The sequence below is a fragment of the Apteryx mantelli genome, chromosome 3 (genome assembly GCF_036417845.1).
Source record: "Apteryx mantelli isolate bAptMan1 chromosome 3, bAptMan1.hap1, whole genome shotgun sequence".
Classification (NCBI taxonomy): domain Eukaryota; kingdom Metazoa; phylum Chordata; class Aves; order Apterygiformes; family Apterygidae; genus Apteryx; species Apteryx mantelli.
The window spans coordinates 14,402,521-14,425,362 of NC_089980.1; the positions used below are offsets into that span (position 1 = coordinate 14,402,521).

Below are 22,842 nucleotides of genomic sequence, written 5' to 3' on the forward strand. Positions count from 1 at the left end.
TTGTGGATAAGGCACACAGCTATGATTCAGGAGACTGGAATTTGGTTCTTGGCAATTCAGCCTTTCTACTCTTAGGCAAGTCTTTTAATTCTGTGGACCTCAGTTTCCTCAACCAAAACCAGAAGATACTTCCTTGCTCCCACACTTCTTATTCATCTGTGATGCAACTTCTTCAGGGGATGAACTGTTTTTATATGCAAGTGCCTAGCACAGTAAAACTGTAGTTCCATGAACACTTTAGGCTGTAGTGATGTTTGAAAAAGGCAGTCGCCCCTCTTTCTCTCCTTGCCTCCAGGCAACTCCTTCACCATTGCATTCTTATACCATTATTTGGCTATATGGGAAGCTTGCTTAAAAATAACCCAGGGGAAATAAAAAGGTTGCTTTTCTGCTCGATCAGCTTGAGCCAGTTCCCTGTACATCACAGAAATGCTTGTACCAGCAACAAGAAATGGGACAGCACCAAGGCAAGAATGAGTTTCTGGAAGACAGCTTCATGTTGAAGTGCTGTCTTCATAAACTGTAGCATAACAGTATATTCTTAGCTTGGGAAAGATGCAAGTATCTGAGTGAAATTTCACATTCCTTCCCTCAGAGATTTAGTTTTCAGAGCAGAAGTTCTCAGCCACCTTCTCCCCCAACCCTCTCAAGTGTTTCCTATTCCCTTCTCCTTATCCCAATACTAGAAGCACATAGCACAGATTGTGAGTTAATTACTGTAATAGAGAAAAACCTTTCCTAGTTGTCGGCAGGTGAAGAACAAACTGAAGAAGGGTGTTTTCTCTCCCCTGTGCTACGTAAAAGCCTTATGGTATGGTTTCTTAGGGGCCTCTGAAATGGACTGTCCTATTGCAAACTTATGCCAGAATTAGGATTCATCTGATGCTGTTGCAGTGAGATGGCTTAGGGAGACATGAACTTAGGCTGAGTGCAATGAGCTCATCAGCAGAAAACAACCTTATTTCCACCGAGGATGAATTTTCACCTAGATTAGCTCCCAAGCCAGATCACAATTGCTGGTATGAAAGGAAGCAATTGCTCTAGCTACAGCCATGAAAGGATAGGGCAGAAGGAAGGACTGGAATCACCCCTTTTGGCACCAGCAAGCAGTTAGATTGGCCTTGTTATGACATGAAACCACACTGGGAAAAACAAAAGATCCCAGCAACACATGCTCTCTATTGCAAACCCAAACCCCAGCATATACCAGTTAGCTGTTATGCCCTGATCTACCTACAGAAAACAACACCATCTGTCACCCAGGTTTTTATTACAAGCCTTCCCTTTTTCTTCAAGGCTACCAAGGTATTTAGGCTACTTGTCATCACCTTGAGCTTCAAGAGTCCCAGGAGACTGTATCTGCAGCCAAAATAGTAAAAGATAGAAAAATGCGTTGTTTCAGTACAGCCCCACTAAACATGACTCCTTTAACTTTGAAGTTTTACAACTTGTTTTTAAATCTCTAGCCCAATGACTCACACAGTTCTGACTTGCATAGTTCAACCATTTCACTCAGGAATCACAGAAAGTGACACTACTCTTCAGGCTGAAGTGTTATAGCCATGGGCATAATACCTCTCGGAAGCAAATTTACACAGAAAGCCCTCCTGCCTATGCAAAGCATATTTACAATCAATTTGTAAGTTGTCCATCTACTCATCTTATCTGGACCTGCATCTTTCTTTTTTTTTTTTAAAAAACAAACTGCCTGGGACTGTGTGTCATACTGCCACCTCACTATGCAAAGTCTTACCATCAAGAGTCATGAGTAAGCCACAGCAATGAACACTGCTGCTTCACCCCATTTGAATACCTAGTCTCAACGGTGTCCGTCAGGGACTTGGGGCATATAATATAAATATGTATATCCAATTTACTAGTAGACAGCAGTAAAATAATTTGTACTTACTAAAAATTTATATTTACTAACATTTAGTAAGGCTACAATTTTTAGTGCTGATCTTCCTTTATTACCACTTTGAAACCCCTTGCTTTCTCATGCATAGAACAGTGATGGGTTCTGCCATTTCTCAGTCTTGTTCATTTGGCAGTCAAAGCAGCAGTGCCTTGCATCACATGTTAATTTTGCTTTTAGGACATTTGGGAAAGAATTTTTTTCCCTTTCCTTTTTTTTTTTTTTTAATAATCAGTATAGTGGTTGGCCTCTCTCTCATAAAAAAGTGTTTGATAAATACTCATTTATTCACACAGTAATTCTACTTCTAAATCCTAATATTGCTGAAAAGGGATAAAATCCAAACAAGAATCTCAGGGTTTTCAGTCTTAAATATTGTGTCTTAGCCATAGTAAACGCGTAATGCAGCATGACACTCAGAAGGACAAGATTTTCAGATGCCTGGAAGAAGTAAACATAACTTCCTGTACGCAAATAAGGAAAGTAAGTTTCAATCTTGTGACTTTTATTTTTGATTAAAAAAGGAACAATAAGCCAGAAAAAATAATAATTCTTCAAGACGCAATGTATTTGCCTCTGTTGCACAACAGAGACGGAGGGAGACAGAGAGAGAAAGTAACTGAATGGATTCTTTCTCCTCTGAGGCAAAAAACAGATTTAGACATAGCCTGCTGAGTGGAAACAAAGCAGACATAGGAAAGAAAAATTACCACAAGTTTCTTCTGACAACTGAATAAAGGAAGTAAAGGAAGGGGAAAGCCTGCCTCAAGAAAGAGATGAAAAACTAGCCAGTGGGAAGAAAGTTTAATTAGAGCAAGGCCTAGAGTTAGCTAGAAGGCAGTGGTGTATGGAAAGTTGGATATAAAAGAGATAACTGCTTAATGAAAAGGTTCCTTAATACACAGATGTAGTAAAGACAAATTACAAGTAGTAAAGCCACTGACGTCCTAGTACCACTCCTGATTAGTCTCCAGCGAGACCCTGGGGTGCAAGCAAAGTCAGCAGTGCTGAAAATCAACCTGCTAAATTACTTATTTAAACAAAGGCTGAGACACATCTGGCTAGCCAAAATTTTCCATTGCACCAGCCTCAGCTGTTAATGTTAGAAGACAAGTGTTACAGATTCCAGTATCAAAAGAGTAGAAACTGCGAGGAGGGATGTGGAGTAAAGTGCCTGATTCCTGTTCTGCTAGCCTTACTCCTTTGCCATCACAAGAGCTCATCTTTTACGCGTCTTGATGCCACTCCCTCAGCGTTCATGAGCAATATAGCTGGGTTCGCAGTGTCTTGATAAAATGCCCCCTTGTGGTCACTACAAGGATTTCTGACAGGGTGTGCAAACTACCGCTTTCTCCATAAATGTCACTAAATCTGCTTCTAATAGCTCATCATGCTTGCACGGTTTTGTCCTTCTTCCAGTGCAAGAGGGTAAAGACCTTCCTGCACAAATCGGGGACTAGATGCAGTAGCTCAGGTTCTTGTCTCCAAGAAAAGCAGAGATAGCTGACAGTGCCTTTTCCAGGAGTTTCCATTAAAGAAAGCCTGCATGATCTGCATAACAGAAAAGGCAACTGTCTGAGATCAAAGTTCCCACTTGAATTTGCAAAATATTTGTCAGTCTACATAATCATTTGGTGAAAAAAGATCAGACAAAAAAGCCAAAACTTGGTCTACTTTAAAGCTATTGTTTTTAACAAAAAGAACAGCTGTTAGTTTTTGTTATCACCTTCTCTTACCTTGTAAGAGCAAGAAACAGTGAAGCAGACCAATTCAGATTTAATACCACTTCAGAGCTTTACACAGACTAGAGCCTGGCGATTCAGTAAATGAACTTTCAAAGCTATTCCCAATAGCATACAAGCTTCATAGTCCAGTGAAGGATATCAGTTCTGTAGTTGGGCGATTCCAAAGAGACTTGTCTAAAGTTCAACTAATACGCTTAATTAACATTGGTTAGTGTCAAGATCCACCTATAAACAATTAGAAGAGAGACTGCTACAATTCAGAAACTAGTACAGAGACTGGATTCCCTTCTGGATACTTTCACTGCTGTTGCAAAGAGATGCTGCAAGTGTTTCAAACTCATCTGGCCTACCAAACAAGACTATAGGGTCAGAGGGCCGGAGCGAGGTCTTGCCTCAAGGAAATCCTAAATACAAATGAGAACCTCAAGCATCTTTGGCAGTTCAGCAGACTCAAGTAAAGAGGAGCAACCAACCAAGAAGTCAGCAGTCAGAAGTGTAACTAGAGTTGTTTTAAACTGTAATTTGAAGATCAGCTTCAAAGGTACACTGGCTGAACTGTGTCATGAAGCTGAAATACTATGAATACTCTTGCAAGTTTTTGGTTGAAAAGTCTTGCAGGCTGGTTTCATTTGATCTCTATCATCTGAAATAGAGGCTTTCATGAAACCAGCTAGTTTCATGAGATTTCTACCAGAGGCTCCCATACAAATGGAATCTGAACAACAGGCACTGATGACTGTCTCTCAGACTTAAAAGCAAGCCGAGGGGGGAGGGATGTCACCTTCAAGAGTTTAAATCTGACCCTTTTCAAATTGCAGTACTGTTCCTGTTGGAGGTTTATGTTTATATGATTCCTTTCATCGGGGTAGAGAGAAGTGCTTGGTGAGGCTGTCCAGTTGGTACTGCAACGGACACTTGTATTGGTAACAGACATTTTCTTTTAAAACAGTCATATTGTAGAATCTGTCCATTTTACTGCAGAATTTGTACTCACTCACCTGCAACAACTGACAAGCAACAGTCCAACAACAGATCACAAAGTATACTTGAGAAGCTAAGCACCGAGCTTTGGCATGTCATGCAACCAAGGTACTTATTTAATGCTACTCAGGTACATCAACATCATGCCACAATCAGCACTGCTAATTGGTCACAAAGGAGGAAAAAAAGTGTCACATGCCTTACACAAGCAGAAAACCATACCTTTACTTTTAACCTTATGAGTTACCCTCCTGAAGTCAAGAGCATTCTTTATGCAATTCAAGCTGAAAAGTTTCTTGAACCTTTGACTAGATGGGGCCTTAAAAGCAGAACACATGATACTTTCCACGCAAAAGGCTCAGTAGAGCAATAGTATAGCCAAAGATTCCCTGATGAAATTGATGGATAAATGGACAGAGCAAGTCTCAGCAAACCTCACATAGACACACTACATGACATACCACAAACCCATGTGGATGTTTAATCTGTCTCCCTGAAAAAAGAAATCCTGTGTCCCTTGTGATTAAAGTCCATCATGGACCTTGGGAATGGAAAAAGAGGGAAAGCGTGAGTCTGGCTTATCATATCTAGTACCAGAAAGTGTGCAAGATTCTAACTACAGTAGGGAACCAGCATTTGTGTCGATACTGTAACCGTCAGTAGGTTTTCAACATCAAGTCTGGACTTTTTGTCTTTGGCCCATTGAGTGTTTTTTTGGGTTTTTTTTTGTTGTTTTTTTTAATGTCAGAATCACAGTTTGCTTTTCTAAACATTTAGTCTCTTCCATGAATTAGCAAAATTAGAAGGCAGACAACATGCCCTAGAGGTACAACTGGCCTTACAGGAATGGATGGTTAAAGACTGTTTTTAGCACACAAGCATCCAAGAATGAGAAATGTGAAAATGTATTCTGAGCTGCTGCTAACAGAGTTAAGAAGGTAGTTAAATATAATGATAAATCTAGTCACGTTATTCATAAAAAATTACTGGATTTTTAGCCCATAGTTGTGTCTAAAAAACAGGAAATTTTATTGCGAGACAAGACAGATGGCTTTTCAGGAGGGTTCAGACCTGACATCCTTAAGAATATACAATTCTAGTCACTTTTAAACCAACAGTTTTAATTAATTTAAACCCACCATTTTTATCCATGCAGAAATCTTGGACCAAATCACAGAATTTTCACATATGCAAAGCTTTTGTTGTTTTGAAAAGATATTGAACTGAGTTGAAAGTAGAACTGGACAAAACACTGACCCTGAAAGGCAACTATTTTCTCTCTCATACTGTCAGCTACCTCTGTGCAAAACAAGATTTAAGCATCATTAGGTAAGATCTTCTGTATGGAACCCCTTTGCATGATGATTCAAAGAGTGGGAGGCAGATGAGGTTCAGATTTGGGGTGCCTGTCAAACTTAGCCGTAGGCTCAGAACTGGAAATGATTCTGAAGAGACCTTTATTTTTCAGGTAGGCTTGCTATCTGAAGTCATTTGCCAAATGGCTGGGAATTAGACAGTTATTAAAAACACGCAACTAGAACATACAGAACTGCAATTAATGCTGACTCATACTGTCTTTTTTGCAGCCCCTTGGCTCTGCTGTACTATTGCATCTGCTAGGGCTACTGGTTCTCCTTCCCCAATAGTGGGTAATATCAGAGTTCTCAGGATACAAAAAGCCCATTCATGTGTAATCCTGAATAATTAGAATGTTTCTTCAAAACCCCAGCCATTTAGTGACTGGATTTTAGTAAAACAAGAATTTATGTTCCTTTTACATGTCTTGGTTACACATGGGATTGTTTCTGTTCCCTGAATGTGCATCTAAGCTTCAGTGTCAATACAAATACTTCCAGCATAAACATTGCTGTAGCTGTGCAATTATAGCGTTATCAGTAGAAAGAAAAGCATTATGATCTACATCACAAAAGACTGTGGCAGGTGACCCAGTTACTACAGATGTACATGGTCAGTTCAGGACTTTACCCTTACAACACAGTTAAAACCTTATTTGCAAAACTGCACTGCTGTAGCTGGTCAAGGGGAAAAACCACATGATCTGACACATTTTTATTTGTAATACATACAGACTTTTCATTTACATAATTTAGGACTAACATATGCCTCTGTCCTGATGCTGGAGGACACCAGAAATGTAGGAAGTGAAGAGAAGACTGCCTAGATAATTTACTAATGAGACAATTACTGTCTCATTACTATCACTGCTTGGAAGAATATTTACTAGGGTCCCCTGAAAGAAGGGTGGAAGAACAGAATAAAATATATAGCTGAATGGAGCTACAGAATAAATCATATTTAGCATAACAGTTAGTTTCTCCCAGCCTTTATATATTATCAACAACTTATTTTTGTGTGGTCAGCAACCCTGCTTCATAAGTATCCCTGTAATTAATTTGAAATAACAAAGACCAGGGGTAGATAAGTGAAATGTTATTTTTGCTCCCAGCGTGTTGAGTCCCTTAGCTATGCATATATTTGATTCACCACAACTGAAGAAGCCAAAGTTTAGCCAGGAGGAAGGAAAAGGACTCAACTGGCTGGGGATAAAGATGGCATCAAGAATATCCTAAACCAAAAAACAAACAAAAACCACACCCACCTGATTATGGCTTATGAATACAAATAGAAATGTGGCTACTGCTTAACAGACTGAAGTTTTTTTCCCCCCCTCCCCTTAATAAGTCACCACAACTGCACTATGAGGACCTCTCCTCTGACAATCCTGTCCAGTTTTCTCTTGCAATATCTTCCCCTTCATAAGCTTCCAACCCACAAATCTTTCATCTTTTGCAACAGATACTGGCTATCTTCCAACCCTGAGCTTTCTAATGCAGTGTGCATAGCAATGTGTTAAGAAGAAAAGTTTGGTGTCTTTATAAAATTCCTGTTCTGGCTGAGTAAAATGGAGGGGAGCCAGAATTCTCTGTGGCTTCCTTTATAAGGGTGTCTCCATCTTTGCTCATGACATGCTCAAGCAGCAGAGACTGATTAACAGCTCTAGCCAGGAAATCTAGGAAGGTTTACACTCCTAAAGCTGGAGATGGGGTATGCCAGCTTCCCTTAACTGAGGGCTTTCTCCACCTCTGTTTGAGGAGCTTTAAGCAATGGCATATTCTTGGGCTCATTGTGCTTGTTCAGTGCACTGAACAAGCTCTGATTACAAGAGTAAGTTCATTAAATTTTGGGGCCATGTAGTAAAACATTCATAACACTGCAGCACAGTTGACATGTCAAGAGCCCAATCATACATGTCTTTTACAGACAAAACTTCCACTTCAGTTCACTTGAGTTTTGTCCATGAATGACAAAATACGTAGCCATACAAACATACCATTCATTTAAGTATTGAGAGACATGGCTACCAACTACTTGCTGAAAATGGTCATTCATTCATAAAGATGAAACAAGATACTAGCTCACATAGGTAGCATTAATAATTCAACCTACCTGATTCAGCAGCTACATCCCTTTTCTAAATAAAGGCATTTGGCTTCCACTGAATTTAATAAGTTTTGGCTCAACTTCTCATATTATGGTTGTGAGTCTGAGACAAACCCACAGCAACACCTAGGCACTCTGCTGCTCAGTACTGCAGTACTTAACACACAGATCTTGGGGATTTCAGGTGTCACCAAGCAACAGAGCTTCTGCAATTCATGGGGTTCCTCAACAGTATTTTGCGATGCCTAAGGCCTTTCTGCTTTAACGCACAGCTTCAGGCAAGCAACCTCCTATTATTGAAATGCTATCTTGGGATACGCAATTTCTTTTTATAAAGTTAACTGGAGGCTTCTGCTGAGATTTACTCAGCCAAGAGCTGCATTCACCCTTCACTTGGAAACTGGGGTGACATGCTGCAGCAACTGTTCAAGAGAGCAGGAAGGTTACAAGAAGGATCTCTAGCAGGGTGTCAAATCTAGAATCTTGATGAATATTAAGTTAAAGTCTGATTTGGATAGTCAGTGAGTACTGACTATTCCCCCCCTTTTTTAATGGGCCAACATTTATCATCCATTTATCATCCTGTAGTGACTACGTGCAATCCCTTAGAAAAGAATTCACAATTTTTTGGACAATTCTACTGCTAGGAATCATTGATATTCTCCCTTACCAACCCCTCTGCCCCCAATAGTAAAAATGTATGAACTTAGCAATCAACATTTAGTAAGGTGTTAACATGGATTTGACAGTCCTATGGTACTGCATGTTCTGTTAAAGTGCTTAATGAAGCTTTTTTTGGGGGGTGGGGGGAGAAACAATTTGTGATTTTTTTCTTAATGTTATCAAGATCTGGTAGAAAGTTAAGTTAAACTGCAAGCTTTTAAAAAGCCATAAGAAAGAATAGCAGGCTAAAAAAGAAAGAAACCACATCTGTAGTAGCTTAAAATCAGTAGTTGGTACAGTTACAATCTCTAGAGATAGTTACAGTTAGCTGAATGCAATAATGCACTAACGTGTACTGGGAATCCCCATAGTAGCCATGGACAAAGTGACTTTAGAGAGGAAGGGTCAAACAACACTTAGAATCTTGCACATTTATGGAATTTGGCTTCAGTGTCTGGTATTGCCACAAACTTTGTCTGACCCTTTATAAATCATTAAGCTCTCTGTGTCTCAGATTCTTCATTTGTTAGGACAGGGATAACAAAACTTCTCAGAGATGTCAAAGAATAAATGTTGCAAAAAGTGTTGATATACTGTCAGGAAAAGCCTTGAAAAAAAGGGCACAATACTATCACAACTTAATGGAAAAAATTTTACTCTAAGGAACATTTGGTGGGCACTACCCTCTGTCCAACTATTTCAGTTGAGAAGTCATCTTTTAACAAACATCAGCGTTAGCTGCATCCATTATTAATCAAACAGAAGGTCATCCCATGTTTTCCAATGAAATCACTCCTTAATTGAACAAAATCTAAGCAAACAGAGCAAGGACTGAAAAGAGAATCAAGTTCACATACAAACAGACCCAATGAGACAGCAATCCAGTCTTTTGCTTAGGAGTTACTAAGAACCTGTGGTCAGTTTTTAAACACAAGTCAAACTTATCTCAGTAGTTGCTTTATTCTTGTTTGATGTTTTAGACCATAGCACAGGGTCAGATAAAAGTGTAGCAGGGTTTTCCCCATTGACATCACAGTCACTGAAATTAGGGATGACCTTTATGGCTGAACACATGCAAGCCTGAGTCTGAACATACGAACTCCTATCTCAGCTCCACTGTTGGGCTTCTGGCCAATCCATCTGTGCTCATTTGCTACTGAAAGGTGAACTGAAAACAGCTTTAAGTAAGCACATTAAGTCTAGAGAAAATTGAGATACTACCCTTAGTGAATTTTCCCCACTTGAAGCCACAGCACAAGAATGGGAGAGAAAATTAAAACACTGTTGATTACACTTAAATACATTTATAGTTTCACAGGCATATGCCAAACATTTACCCAAGTTACAGAAAAAGTAGACATCTCTGTACTTATGCAACTTATCACTTGGTGTAACCCAGTGATTTATTTAGTGGGAGAATAGGGGAAGAAAACAGGGGATTCCCTCTCCCTGTCATTGCTAGTACTTTGTTGATTACAACATACTTGTTTTCCTCAAAATGCTCCCAGATGCGTAATTTTTGTCGCATTTGATTTAACTGTTACTACAAACAAGCACTATGTAGAAAATACTGCATCTGACTGCCCATTGTTCATGATTTGACAAATGGGATTTTTGTTTGTAAATGCTTTAAGCAAGAGATCTACACTGAATTGTTTTTTGGTTTTGTTTTGTTTTTTTAACAAACTCTACCAACAGCTGTTACACTACACAGTGGAAAGGTACAGTGTTGATAAAGACCTGTAAAAACACTCGAAATTAGTTGGGAAAATTAACACATACAATATCACCCAGACAAAAAAACCCCAAACTTGCAATAGCCAGCTACAGGTCTTGCAAGAAATACTGAAAGATTTCATGTTTTGAATATATGATTTAGAAACAGAACCAACTTTTGGATTCATGATGTTCTGATACCTGCCTGATTTGAGAGAGCAGAAAATGTGCAACTTAAGCAGCTACTTTCTTAGCTTAGTTATTAGCAGTCTTTGTGGTAGCATTCACAATGTCAAGTTTGTGCTCTTCTGCTCAGTAGTGGAAGAGGTTGTATGTAATCAAACAAGTTCTACATTGAAAAAAATGGAGGAAAAAATCCTAAAAAACCCACAACAAAAATACTGAAACAACATTGCTAAGTCACACAATGAAGTATTTACAAATTAAGATATATTCACAAAGCCTCAGTTTAAACACTACGTCAAAGTGCAGACACAGAGGAGATTAATGATCGCTTTCTGTTCTTGCCATATGGCAAGACAGAAAAGGGTCAGAATTAAAAGTGCAGGGACAAAACTCTAGCATTTTCCAGCTTTAGAGCCTACTTGCTATAGTATTAACTACACTTTATTTTTGTTGTATTATCATCAGTACACTTGGTTAGTAAAGGCTAGCCAACACTTCCTATTTTAAGACCCTATTTTCAGTTACTCCTAAGCTTGCCAAAACTTGTCTTTGGCTAAGATTACATACACTGCCTTCAGATGATTTTTAGGAAAGAACAAAAATGACTCAATCATTTCTAAGAATGAAGCACGGGGAAAAGATGCAACTTTACTTATATTCAAAGAATTCTTAAAACTGTTTTATTAAGAAACTCTTAACTTCTTCAGATTTCAGAAACAAGGACATGAAATTTAGCATGGAGACTGTGCTGGTATCACTAGTGGACTTTTTGCTGTTCCTTTGAAAAACCACACATTTGGGCATATGTTGAACCTTTGAAAAGTCTGGACTTACACATGCTTGCCAGACCTGATTAACAGCTAAAGTCTTCAGCCACTTTCTCTCCACTGCACATACCATAAAAACTGAGCTGGATGGTCCCTGCAGTACCTGCTGATTGCCATGCTGCCACCCACTAAAAATCAAGGTTTTCTCCTCTGGTTTCAAGACTCCCACTGCTTTCATCCCATTAGCATGGAACAAAATACCACCCAGTTCAAACGCAGAGGAAGCAAAGATGGATTTGGGTGAGAAAGGAAGATGTGAGAGTATCAAGAGAAAGGAAAATGGGCTGGAGCCTGGGACCAGTTGAAATGAAAGATGAGATGTGAATGAGAATGGGCAGAGAGCAGGCTGAATCAGACAGGGTCTTCCCAGCAAAAGGAACCGCCCAACACTGAGCCGTATCAGCTCAATTTCAGCTTCTTGAAGGTCAGACTAAGAGCTCAACAGGGCATATTTGTCAAAATAGAAGAAGAATCAGCCGCCAGGGTGTTATTTTGCCAAGATCCCCTGTGGAACACCACATTGGGTCCAGCAGCCTGGGGCAGGCCCGAGCCCTTGGGCCACATTCACAGCTCAGCACCCAGGCCAGCTGGCCGCAGCAGGGAGGTGAGGGCCAAGGCAGCCCACAGTCCTGCCAGGCCTGGGCTGCTCCCGGCCAGCAGGGAGGCAGGCAGGCAGCGCTCCCAGCCCACTGCTCCTCCTTCTCGGCTCCAGCTCCCAGGGCTTTTCATGGGCTGGAAAACACCCTGCCACACTTAGCTTAGTGAGATTCAAGGAAGGGCAAGGCAGCAGCAGAGCAGCCAGGAAAGCAGGGGGCCACCCCGCTAGTACTGCAGGCTAGCGAGCAGGGGCAGCAGGCAGGCGCAGGGCCGCAGCGGTGTTTCCCACCCGCCCTCGGAGCACAGTGGTGGCGGTGCCGTCACATGCCGGGTGCCGTCACTGCGCGCAGCTCTCAGTGCCCTGGCCGCCCCCACTGCCGGCCTGACAGCACGAAACCCGCCTCCCCACTCAGGAAGCCGGGGCCAGAGGAGGCAGGGAGGAGGTGAGGAACAGGCTGCCCCCCCCTTCCCTTCCCCCTGGCCAGCCCGCTGGGGAAATGGCACGCAGCCCCACCGTGGGAGAGGAAGGGGGCCGCTTTCACAGGAACAGTGAAATGCCTGCTACAGTGGTATGATTTCTGCTTGAGGCCAGGGCACAGCGCCTCCATCCCAGCACAGCTAGCAGTAGGTCAGGGATCCCCCTCCCTCGGCATACTACAACCACAGCCTTTCAGTTACTGGAATAACACATAGGTCCAGGCTCTTTATAAGAAGTGCGATGAGGTAATAACTAAAATACACTTAGGAGTTTTGGCTTGTTTTGGGGCTACTGAGCTTATGTCATGAAAGTATTACATAAAGGCGACATTAACAACACCAGAAAACCAAGAATAACAGTTTCAAAATACCTTTTTTCTTTGCTTTTTACTCATTAAGGCAAGAGTTGAATGCTCTGTTACTTGGTCACTTAGTTGCTACAACAGCGTAAGTGTAGATGACTTCACATTAACTGTTTCTTCACTAATACCTAACAAACAGAAACCTGCAGAAGACATTAAATTCTGTGATGGAATTTGCCCAAGTTACTAATCATACACTATTTAACTAGAAGTGGTCCTTTTTAAGGATCATACATCCCTCACCCCTTCCATTTCTATCTCCAACCCACAAGTATAGCAACTAGCTCAGAAAGCAGATAGAAAACAGCAATATCTGCAGGAAGTCTGATGTGAAAGAACCTCACTGAATCTTTTTATACAAGAGTAACTTTACCTTCAGTCATTTTAACAGAGGACTAGGTCCATAAACCAAGAAAAACATTAAAATGAATTGTTACAATCTGAACTTTAGTCAGAAAAGCAGAAATACAACCATTAACCCACCAAAAGCAAAGGGAAGCACTCAGAACACCACATTAACTATGTGGCCCCGGGGCAGTACTGCACTTCCGTAATATCCAGGGAAACCCCAGAACGGTGAGGTCATTGTGTGCTGCACCAAGTGCTGAGTCAGAGATGTTAAGAGAAAGTCTAATCTCACCTATGCTGGATCAAGCCCCAGTAACTAATAACCTAAATTCTTCTTAAACATTCTTCTTCAAACCTTAGGAGTAAAGAAATATTGAAGTAAGGGTGATTAGAAGGTAAACTGCAAAGCAAGAGTTAAAAAAAAAGAGAAAAGACCCACCTACGCAAAGGTATGTACTCAACATCCTTTAGCCAGGTTAATTTTGGAGGCTGGTTGCATAATCCCTCTATCAGCACACATGTACATGCAAAACAGCCAAAGATTATTTGGATGAAAGTGTCAAGAGACTTTGCTGCAGGATGCTTCTGACGTAAGTCAGAGAAGACTCAAGGGGAAGAGTTTGTTTAAAAGCATGTTAGTATTACAGGATTGTAGACTACTACAAAACACAATTTTCATATTTGCTTTGCTGTTTACCTTATCACCTAGTGCAGGTTTAGTTCCTTCAAATTTGCAAAGGATTTTTTTTCTTTACTACACAGGTGCTGAAGTTGCATACGTATTGTAGTTAGTACACAGACTTGATATTTTAAAGAGCAAGGTTTTAAACAAGGTTAGAAAATTGAAGGAACTAATTTATAAACTCAAGATGTAGTTCTAAGTCACTTAAACATGAATTGTTTGATTAATGTTAAACTAGGACTAACAGTCTATTTTTTTTTTGAGGGGAAGAGTGGGGAAGAGGCAAGAATAGGACCTCTCAAACCCACTAAAACCAATTTTAAGTTAAAAAGCTTTCAAAACGGCTGTGAAATGCCACTGCCCTGTTTATAAGACTTATAAAAGCTAACTTGCACTTGAAGCTAACTAGGAGCCAGATGTAATAAGGAAAAGCTAAGTATACTGTGCTAAACAATCATGCTTTCTCCACAAGTTTGGAATACCAGTGGTAGGGAAAACATCACAGAATGGAGACCTTACAAGATACATACCTCTCCCTTTTCCTTTACAGTCCTTAGGTCTTGTAACTGAGAAGATTTCCAGTGGATGCTTAGGATGAACAGCAACTCTGAGGTCCGACTGAGTTGAGCAACTCTCCTTTTTAAAGTTCCAGGGGCATCGATTGCCCAAATCGCAAATTGGGACTTCAGCTACCAACTCAGTTTACAGACTACACTACTCATTCATAGAATTTTAATCCAAAGCCTGGAAATACCAGAAGCAGGGAAGGAGTGTTCCCAGTCTCCTCACATCAAATTGACTCTAGCATGTTATCATCATTATGCAGAACAATTTGTCTCCCTCCCCCCACCCTCCTCAAGCATTTGGGTTAGGGCTTAGTTTTTAGCACATCTAACCTACAGAAAAAATACTGAGAAAAGACTAAAGATTTTAAGTTTCTCTTTGGAAGATAGTATTTTACAGTACATACAAAAATACTCTGGAAAAAACATACAACTTCATTTACAAAAACACCGAACTAAAGAAATTACAATAGGAAGATAACACAGCATTTGTTTCATATGATCAGAATTTCTCCCCACCCCCTAAAGCCCCCTGATGTACTTAACTGGGTAAGCAGTATTATCAGCTTGTTTACAAAACCCAGCTTAAGACTACTACAAGTTTTCATGTAACGGTTTAGAACAGCCTCCAGGGTTTCAGTGAAACCCCGATACCACTTTCCGCATGCCAATCACTTTCAAGACTGTAGCTTGCAGGTGGGTAGTAGTGTCATGACAGCCTCAGCTGTCTCAATGTTTAAGCATACCTTCAGTTGTGTGTTCCGAGTTTAGCTTTGCTACCCAGTGAAAACAAAAAAACAAGTCTTGTTTTGGAGCAGTCTTAAGACAAAAATCAAATAACATGGCATGAGACATTTCTACCATCTCCATACCTTGGTAGCATCCTCTGTTGCATTCTCTTCAATATTTAGATTATTTATGGGCCTCCACGGGAGGCAATACATATCACTTGTGTAGTGCATGGCTGTGCTAGACAGTGGAAAGCAACTGCCTGTAGAAGCTGAGCACCATTGTGATAGATGCATGTGCCAAACTGGAAAATAATTTAAGATCACAAGAACAGTCTATCTACATTAACTAGAAAAGCATAAACAAATGCAAGCACATTCACACATACTTCAAACCAGAATGTGGTTCCAGTGACTAATAAACCCTGTTTACATGCATTCTGAATCCAAGTCACAGTACAGATTGCTTTTTGTGGCTTTTTCAACACAAGCTTTTTCAGCTAGTGACTGTTAAGACTTTTAAAAGAGTAGTAAGGACAGCTGTTGCAAGGGTATGCAGAAAGTAGTTCTGAAGGAAGCAAGCATCTAAGCTAACAATACTAAAAAACCAAAAAACAGCATGATTTTGTAGACAGTGGCTTGTCAGCAGGCGATCCTGGAAAAGCTACACAGTAATAGGAGTATCCTACAGCATCTGCAGGTCAAAATGCAAATAAGAATGTTGAACTAGCTAGTTTATATTTAAATAACTTCCAGTATGGTAACAGTAACCCTCCATACTTTGTTGGACAGTAACTGCAAGACACACTGATATTATGAACCACTAAATAAACGCACATCATCTTTACCTGAAGAGACACTTTTGTTACCGGTTAAGGGTCAGTCTGATGGATCTTTTAATAATACGAATATTATTTGTTGGAACAGGAGATGAGGAATCAGGTAGCTCTTTACTGGAAAGCCTCTACAACACAAAAAAGGATGCCACAGAGAAAAGGAAGTTTTAAATGCATTAAATCAGAAGTAGTAGCAGATAAACAACCCCTTTTCTAGCTAAACCTATAGAATAGCACCATTCTTTATCTTGTTTTGGCATGGCCAAAATTAAATGTTTACAGAGAAGGTTGTTTTTCCACCATATTACTTGTTTGCTTACCACCACAGTTTACAAAGATAAAGCATTTCCCCTCTGCATACTTATTCTTCCCTCAGGAATTAGCTGCCTCAAATCATGTCAGGAAAGAAGTTGCTTAACAGCATAATAGAAGAAACTAGCATTCTTCTAGGATCCGTGGAAAACATCAGGAATATAGGGTGTCACTACTAGCCAGTTACTTCCAGTCTTATAACCCTCAGTCTCACAAAATTTTACATCTCACAGAAGAGTCAAAGCCACTTATACTCTTCAGAGCTTCCAAGTCTTGTCACAGAAATTAGTATACAAATATTTAAGATAATGACAGCTCAGAGCACTTTATGAAGAATCTGCAAGGAATATATGATCTCCCTTGGTAAGAAAGAAGCAAATTGGGAAACAAACTGTGGCAGTGCTCAAGTGTATGTAGACATGGTTCTTCAAGTGCAGTAACTTTCAATCTGTGGCTTAAGTTTTGCAAGTAAACCTAGAAGCTCATTGTGTGCTAGAGTCTAAGCCATTCAATTTGCTGGAAGCATGACAGGCAAAGCTTACCAACTATCCAGAAGAATCAAGCTTACAGAAGTTAATAATACATAACCTTTGTACATATGATGGAGATTCTAGTTTTGATTTACCTGTGAACATAAGGGCACAACAGATAATACCTGTGACCTTGATGTGTCAATAATCGGAATAGGCATGGATTTTCCTCCAAGGCCATCCTAAAAAAATGCACAGAAATGACATATTAAACGGTATCATTAAATTCATGGTATAAAAAAGACAGCTAAAATACATACATGCATAGATACCCTCCACCTCCTTTAAGACCATGGAAGATACTAAGGTTTTTGACACCCCATGAGCATGCATAAGATATTTCAAACTTCATGAAAGTGCTGCTAACAAGACTGTATCTTGATTTGAGGGCATGCTCTCAAGAGATTATGCCTCAGTAGCAAACTACACTCCGTATACAGCTCTTTATCCTCCCTTTGAGAGGTCAAATGCTTAAGTCTTTATACTACCACATTATCTAGTAGTAACACTTGACAGGTAAGTCACATGGGTGTAATATTGGAGAAGGGAAGACTGAGATAGATACTGCATTTACTGATGTAAACAAAAATATGCTTTTTATTGTAGCTTATGTGAGGTAATCTGGGCACTAGAACATTCAGGCTTTCAGTTACTTCACTTTGAGTAAAACCACCTCAAAATTACATTTTCTGTAGATCTTCTCGTTACATCTTCTGGATTGCCACCAGCTTTGAATGCTGAATCACGGCCAATTAGCTAGAAGAACAGAATACACAGGCTCAAAATAATTGCTACATTAAAGTTACCTTCATATTTGGGTACAGCTTCCAATCAACGTATTAGAAGTATTAACAGACATTCTTAAAATGACATTTAAGCAAAAAGACTACCACCACACAGGAATCTCAGATCTGAGTCTTGGTACTCAGCCTCGAAACCTGTACGTGAAATATCTAATACTAATTTGTAATTCTGAAGGCTCAGATCCTTTATAAGTGCCAAACTTAAGCTTTTTTCCCCTTCTTTGCCTCTGCCTCAAAGAGAAAGTCAAATTATATAAAGAAAATAACTCTTCTTGCCAATGTTAAAACAACTCGAGCATTAATCTAAACCTTCCATGAAAACAAGATTTAACAAGCAACTCCATGTTTTGCCTTTTCAGTAGCGGATAGCCTGTTAAATAAGATTTATTTCTGAACAAAAAACTATGAATAGGCTTTCAAATTATCTGCCAGAACAAGATTAGCTCATACTTTTAAATTTCTAAGATTCATATCCTTTTCAGTTAGACAATTAAAAATGTTTTCTGGATTGTTTTAAGAGTTGCTTCCAAATGGGTCAGTTCATTTAGCAACTGATATGACAGTGCAGTGTAAAAATAAGTACAATAGTATTTAGAAACTGTATCACCAGAACAGAGACTAGTGTCAGATCTCAAAAAAAAATTGTTGTTAGTAGTATACATTAGATTCAAGACAATTTCACATACCTACAACCTAGTAAAACAATCATTATGCTTCAATTTTGACTTCTCAGTTACTCCACTTATTCTGTAACAGTACCCAGCACTATTTTGAACTGTCCCCTGCCTAGCTACTCGCAAGCTTTTACCTTTTCTCTGTCTTTTGGTCTTTTAGGGCATTCTTCTGAGGTAGGTGAGTGAGGTCGTTTAGGTGCAGCATTCTTAGAGTTTGCAGCTGGAGTCCCATTTAGTTCATGCTGTCCTTGGGCAAGATGTGTTCTAAGCCGAGAAATTGTGTTATGGCCTACTACTGTAGGAATGGTGCAACCAATGCAGGGAGGTCCCGATGTTCTTATTGTAACTGTAGTCTCCATTTCTGTAGGAGACACCCAGCTTTTAAAGTCCACCCGTGACATTAAAAACTACATCCTCCCCCTCCCCCCCCATTACTTTAATACATACTTGAACCAATAACTGGAATGGACAGTCCCTTAGACACCGATGGAACAACTATGTTAGGTATCTTCTCTCTACTGCTAGCACCATTAGCTCTTTGAATTCCAGCACTTCTGTAAAAAATCAAATTTTTGAATGCTTGACTTACAAAGTGTTAGTTTACAAAATACTGTACATAGTCTCAAGAGTTCAAGCAAGACAAAGGACTACTTTCTTAGCTCATTGTCACAATTCTGCTGAGCAAAGGCAAACTAGTAGGTAATCTAGCATGAGATCTTCATTTTGCTGAACTTCACACTACAAATTTAAACTTAAGCATTTTCTTCGTGCAGTGGAGCTGAGTCCCCCATGCTCTAGTTTTGTTTTCCAGCCTAGAATATCCAGCGCTCCATGCTGCTATTAACAAGTTTATCTGCTCCATATATATGCGCTCCCAAAGTTTTTTTTATTTTTGCATAGTATTTCTCCATTACTGAACTGGGCCACAATACAGCAAGCACTACATATTTGATACTTTTGGGCTATTACTTCCAAGATTCCTTATTCCTCTGTGCTGAAGTACTTCATGGACAAATGGACTTCTCCGAAGTATCACTGCCAGGGAGCTCGTATGCTGCCCCACTGTAAGTTAGCAGTAGTAAGTTGGTGGTTTGGTTGTGTGATTAAGATCAGTACTTCATTGGAACTTAACCCCAGCTGGCACTAACCATACCTTTTGTTAGAAAGGACAGAGTTACCTACAGGTCAAGTGCTCCAGGTTCAAATTACACACTAGCCCAAGTGGATTTATATTCAGGACCAAATCCTTTCATCAGTACCACGTTCCTCTTTATTCCTACATGTTTCTGTACATTAAATTAGTTTTTGAAGGATTTCTTAAACCCCCCCCCCACCCTCGCCACCCCCAAGATGTCAGCTTTGTTTATAAGCCATTGGAGCACTCCACATGCTTGTGATCTACAGATTCAAACAAGAAATCCTAGAACTCGTTTGCACTGCGAGTCAATTAACAGTAACTTCTTCACCGTTCTAAGGTTATAGTGCTAACCTTTCTATTTCTGCTGCAGAGGTGTCCAATTTAGATGTTCTATTTAACGAAGGGGAATTATATGCTGTTCTGGAGTCCGTGTCTCTGGAACTGTCCAAACAGCTTCCATCTGAAGATGCCCTTTTGGGCTGAAGTCCACTAGCATTGTGACTAATATCTGGCATGCTTTGCTGAAACAACAGTTTAGAAAGTGAAATCTTAAAAGAATAAGCAAGCAAAAAGAAGTTTCCTGAAGAGCCATAGTTTTATTATACCTTCTTTCTCTTCTGTAAGGTTTCTGCAGGCAAAAAATAGTGGAGCTGCTTTCTCTTCATGTGAGCTGCCTCAATCTTCATACCTTCTTTCAGCATGTTGAGGTTGTTCGCCTGCCTGTAAACTAACATGAAATTTAGTGTTATGCCTCTTAATGGGGATGTTCGTGTTACAGATATGTTGAAGCTATATATGGGTTCTTCAGAAACAGCAGCTTTTAAGTCTGTCCTGCCCATGAAAAAGCAAAAAGAGTTTCCCGCACAGTGGAACATAAAATGCTACCCAAGCACTCTATATATAGTCTCAAAGATGAATGTGACCTAAGATATCCATTGCACATTTAGTACAGACTAGCTACATCATAGCTATTTAAGTTCAAATATAAGTTTAAGGTCAGTTATAGCCAGTTTGCTAATTGCACAGATCATATCTGAGCTGTTTTAACCTAAAGGAGAAAAGACTCCTTAACCATTAGTTTTCTGACTAAGAATTAAGAACAGATGTAAATGACTTCCTGAAATAACTGCTGTGTACATTGAGACATTAGACACCTTTCTCAAGATTCAAACTAGTTTTTATTTGGTATTTATGGTGGTGATTACATTTTCACAAAAGTTCTGTAACATCATCTAATTTCCTAGTAATTCAGACATTAAAAAATGTCAGAGAAAGCAAGACTAGATTTAAAGGATGTCTGACTTATAGGCACTACAATTTAAGCAAGCTTTTCTTAACCTGCTTACAAACAGCCTTTCATGCAACTTAAACTCTATACTAGCATAGCAGTTATTATGGAATTCAGACACATTTAGACAAGCTTGTCTACTAGGCCTATCCTGAGAAGAACTGGAAAGAGAAGTCAGCTTACTAACAAACATAGGGGATCAAAGGAAGGACAGGGCTACACAAAAGCTTATCAAGTCTTTCTACAGAAGGCCTGTAAGTGAAAAATGCACAAATAATATTCACACTGATATGAACTGCTGCTTCAAAATAAATTCAGTTATGTTTTTATTTTAAAATGACGTAAAGTTCACTTAACCAAGCAGACAGCAGATAGCCTTCCAAGCAGATAGCTCTATGTCCTTGAGCCTAACAGCTTGGAGTAGTTACCTTTGTAGTTACCTTTGCCCTCTAAAAATATTCTAAGTGAAGGAGAAAGCTTTCCTACTCAGTCAGATAACTACTAGTCACTCCCACATCTGCCAGAGGACTTCACACCTAAGAAATACCTTTTCTGTTCAATCTCTTGTGATTCAAACCCTAGCCTGGAATGTATGATAGGCTGTGCTTACTAAACTAAGAACACACAATTATACTGATAACATTCTTACGCAGAAATAAAGCGGTAAGCCTTAGTTCTAGTCTGACTTAGCAGCATAAAACACTTGCTAGATCTTGGCATAGCATACATTTGCCACAAGCAAGAAACCTGAAGCAATAAAGGTACAACCCACTGGATGTAACATACAAGACAAGCATCTTTCCCAAGACTTGCACTATTACCATCTCCCTCAGCCTGAAATTCAGACAAGAACTTTGATGTAAACATTCTTCTGCATTTCCTCAGATCCCAAAGCATAAGCTAAAAAGAAGTCAAGTTTCATTGCATTTTTAAGTGGAAACCAGAGCAAGACAACAGACAGCTCTGATTGTACTGATGGAGACATTATCCATAGTACCAAACTAACATTTAAGGGAGTCATTCCACCGTTTAAAGTTCTTTGCCCAAGCACACTTGCCACTTCAGACACAACTGACCTGATTTCCTTAATTCTTCAAGATGGCTATTCACAAGCCTAACAGCACACAGGCATTTCCAAAAGATACAAATGCATTCAAGCTGGGAGGAAGCAAACGGACTATACAATAGTAAAACCTATGCTTTCAAATAACCCCTGCCCCCACCACCCCAAGCGCCTTGATTCGAGCGGTATCTAACACTTGCAGTATGACTATTTTTATTTCTAAACCTACCAAAAGGTAACAGTAGAAAGATGAACATGAATGTTTACATGCTAGACTGCATGTAATTACATTGTGACAACTCACTGACTTCTAAAGTAGGAAGGAGCAGTTCTGAGACTGTATCGTACTCAAATTGTATTTCAGGAAAACACTGTAAACAGGCATTAACAATTTATTTTAGAACCTGATACAGTTTAATTCCCACTTCCAAAGTTTGACAACTGACAACCGTTTTGACAAGTATAACTAACTACATGGCAGTGGATATCTCCAGGCTTTAGGTCTCTGACCACCCACTTCGAGGTGTAGTTCCTTCATGAATGTGTTGAAATAGCAGTTTTGCAGATCACAGTAAGCACATTCACCTGGTTATATTTATAGATTTACTACATGCCTATGTCAAAAGGAATATCTTTACTCATCCACTAGAATAACTTAAGTCCTAGGTTTACAGCGACATTGCCTTTTCTGTGTTGAATACTACAATTCAGTCCTGGTGTCAACTGAATTTGCTGTTCCATATTTCCAGTATATTTGGCTTACTTGGAAGTGTCTCCTCACCTGGTGCATGACGGTAGTGCACACTCTTCTTAAGATGAGCTCCCTTTGCCAAAAAGTGTCAAAATAAGAAACTTAAATGTTCTATACATTCCTCTCTAAATAACTAACACTGGAGGAAGCACAATTCACTTCATGAAATAACTTCCACTACAATAAAAAAATTAA

General features: G+C 39.6%; 1 protein-coding gene across 3 annotated transcripts in view; it reads right to left on the bottom strand.

Annotated features, from left to right (window-relative positions):
- The window catches only part of PAPOLG (poly(A) polymerase gamma), a 40,666-nt gene that overhangs the window by 2,772 nt on the left and 15,052 nt on the right, over nt 1-22,842 (bottom strand). The window contains exons 16-23 of one of the 3 annotated variants that reach the window (XM_067294662.1): nt 20,151-20,272; nt 19,897-20,066; nt 18,855-18,961; nt 18,542-18,768; nt 17,615-17,686; nt 17,056-17,112; nt 16,101-16,216; nt 14,906-15,946 (exon numbers count right to left, since the gene is read on the bottom strand). In XM_067294662.1, the coding sequence (XP_067150763.1) occupies nt 16,118-16,216; nt 17,056-17,112; nt 17,615-17,686; nt 18,542-18,768; nt 18,855-18,961; nt 19,897-20,066; nt 20,151-20,272 (854 nt within the window). In that variant the 3' untranslated portion in view covers nt 14,906-15,946; nt 16,101-16,117. Of the gene's footprint in view, nt 1-14,905; nt 15,947-16,100; nt 16,217-17,025; nt 17,113-17,614; nt 17,687-18,541; nt 18,769-18,854; nt 18,962-19,896; nt 20,067-20,150; nt 20,273-22,842 lie in introns of those variants that run through there. The other 2 variants (XM_067294660.1, XM_067294661.1) reach the window with 2 other exon arrangements.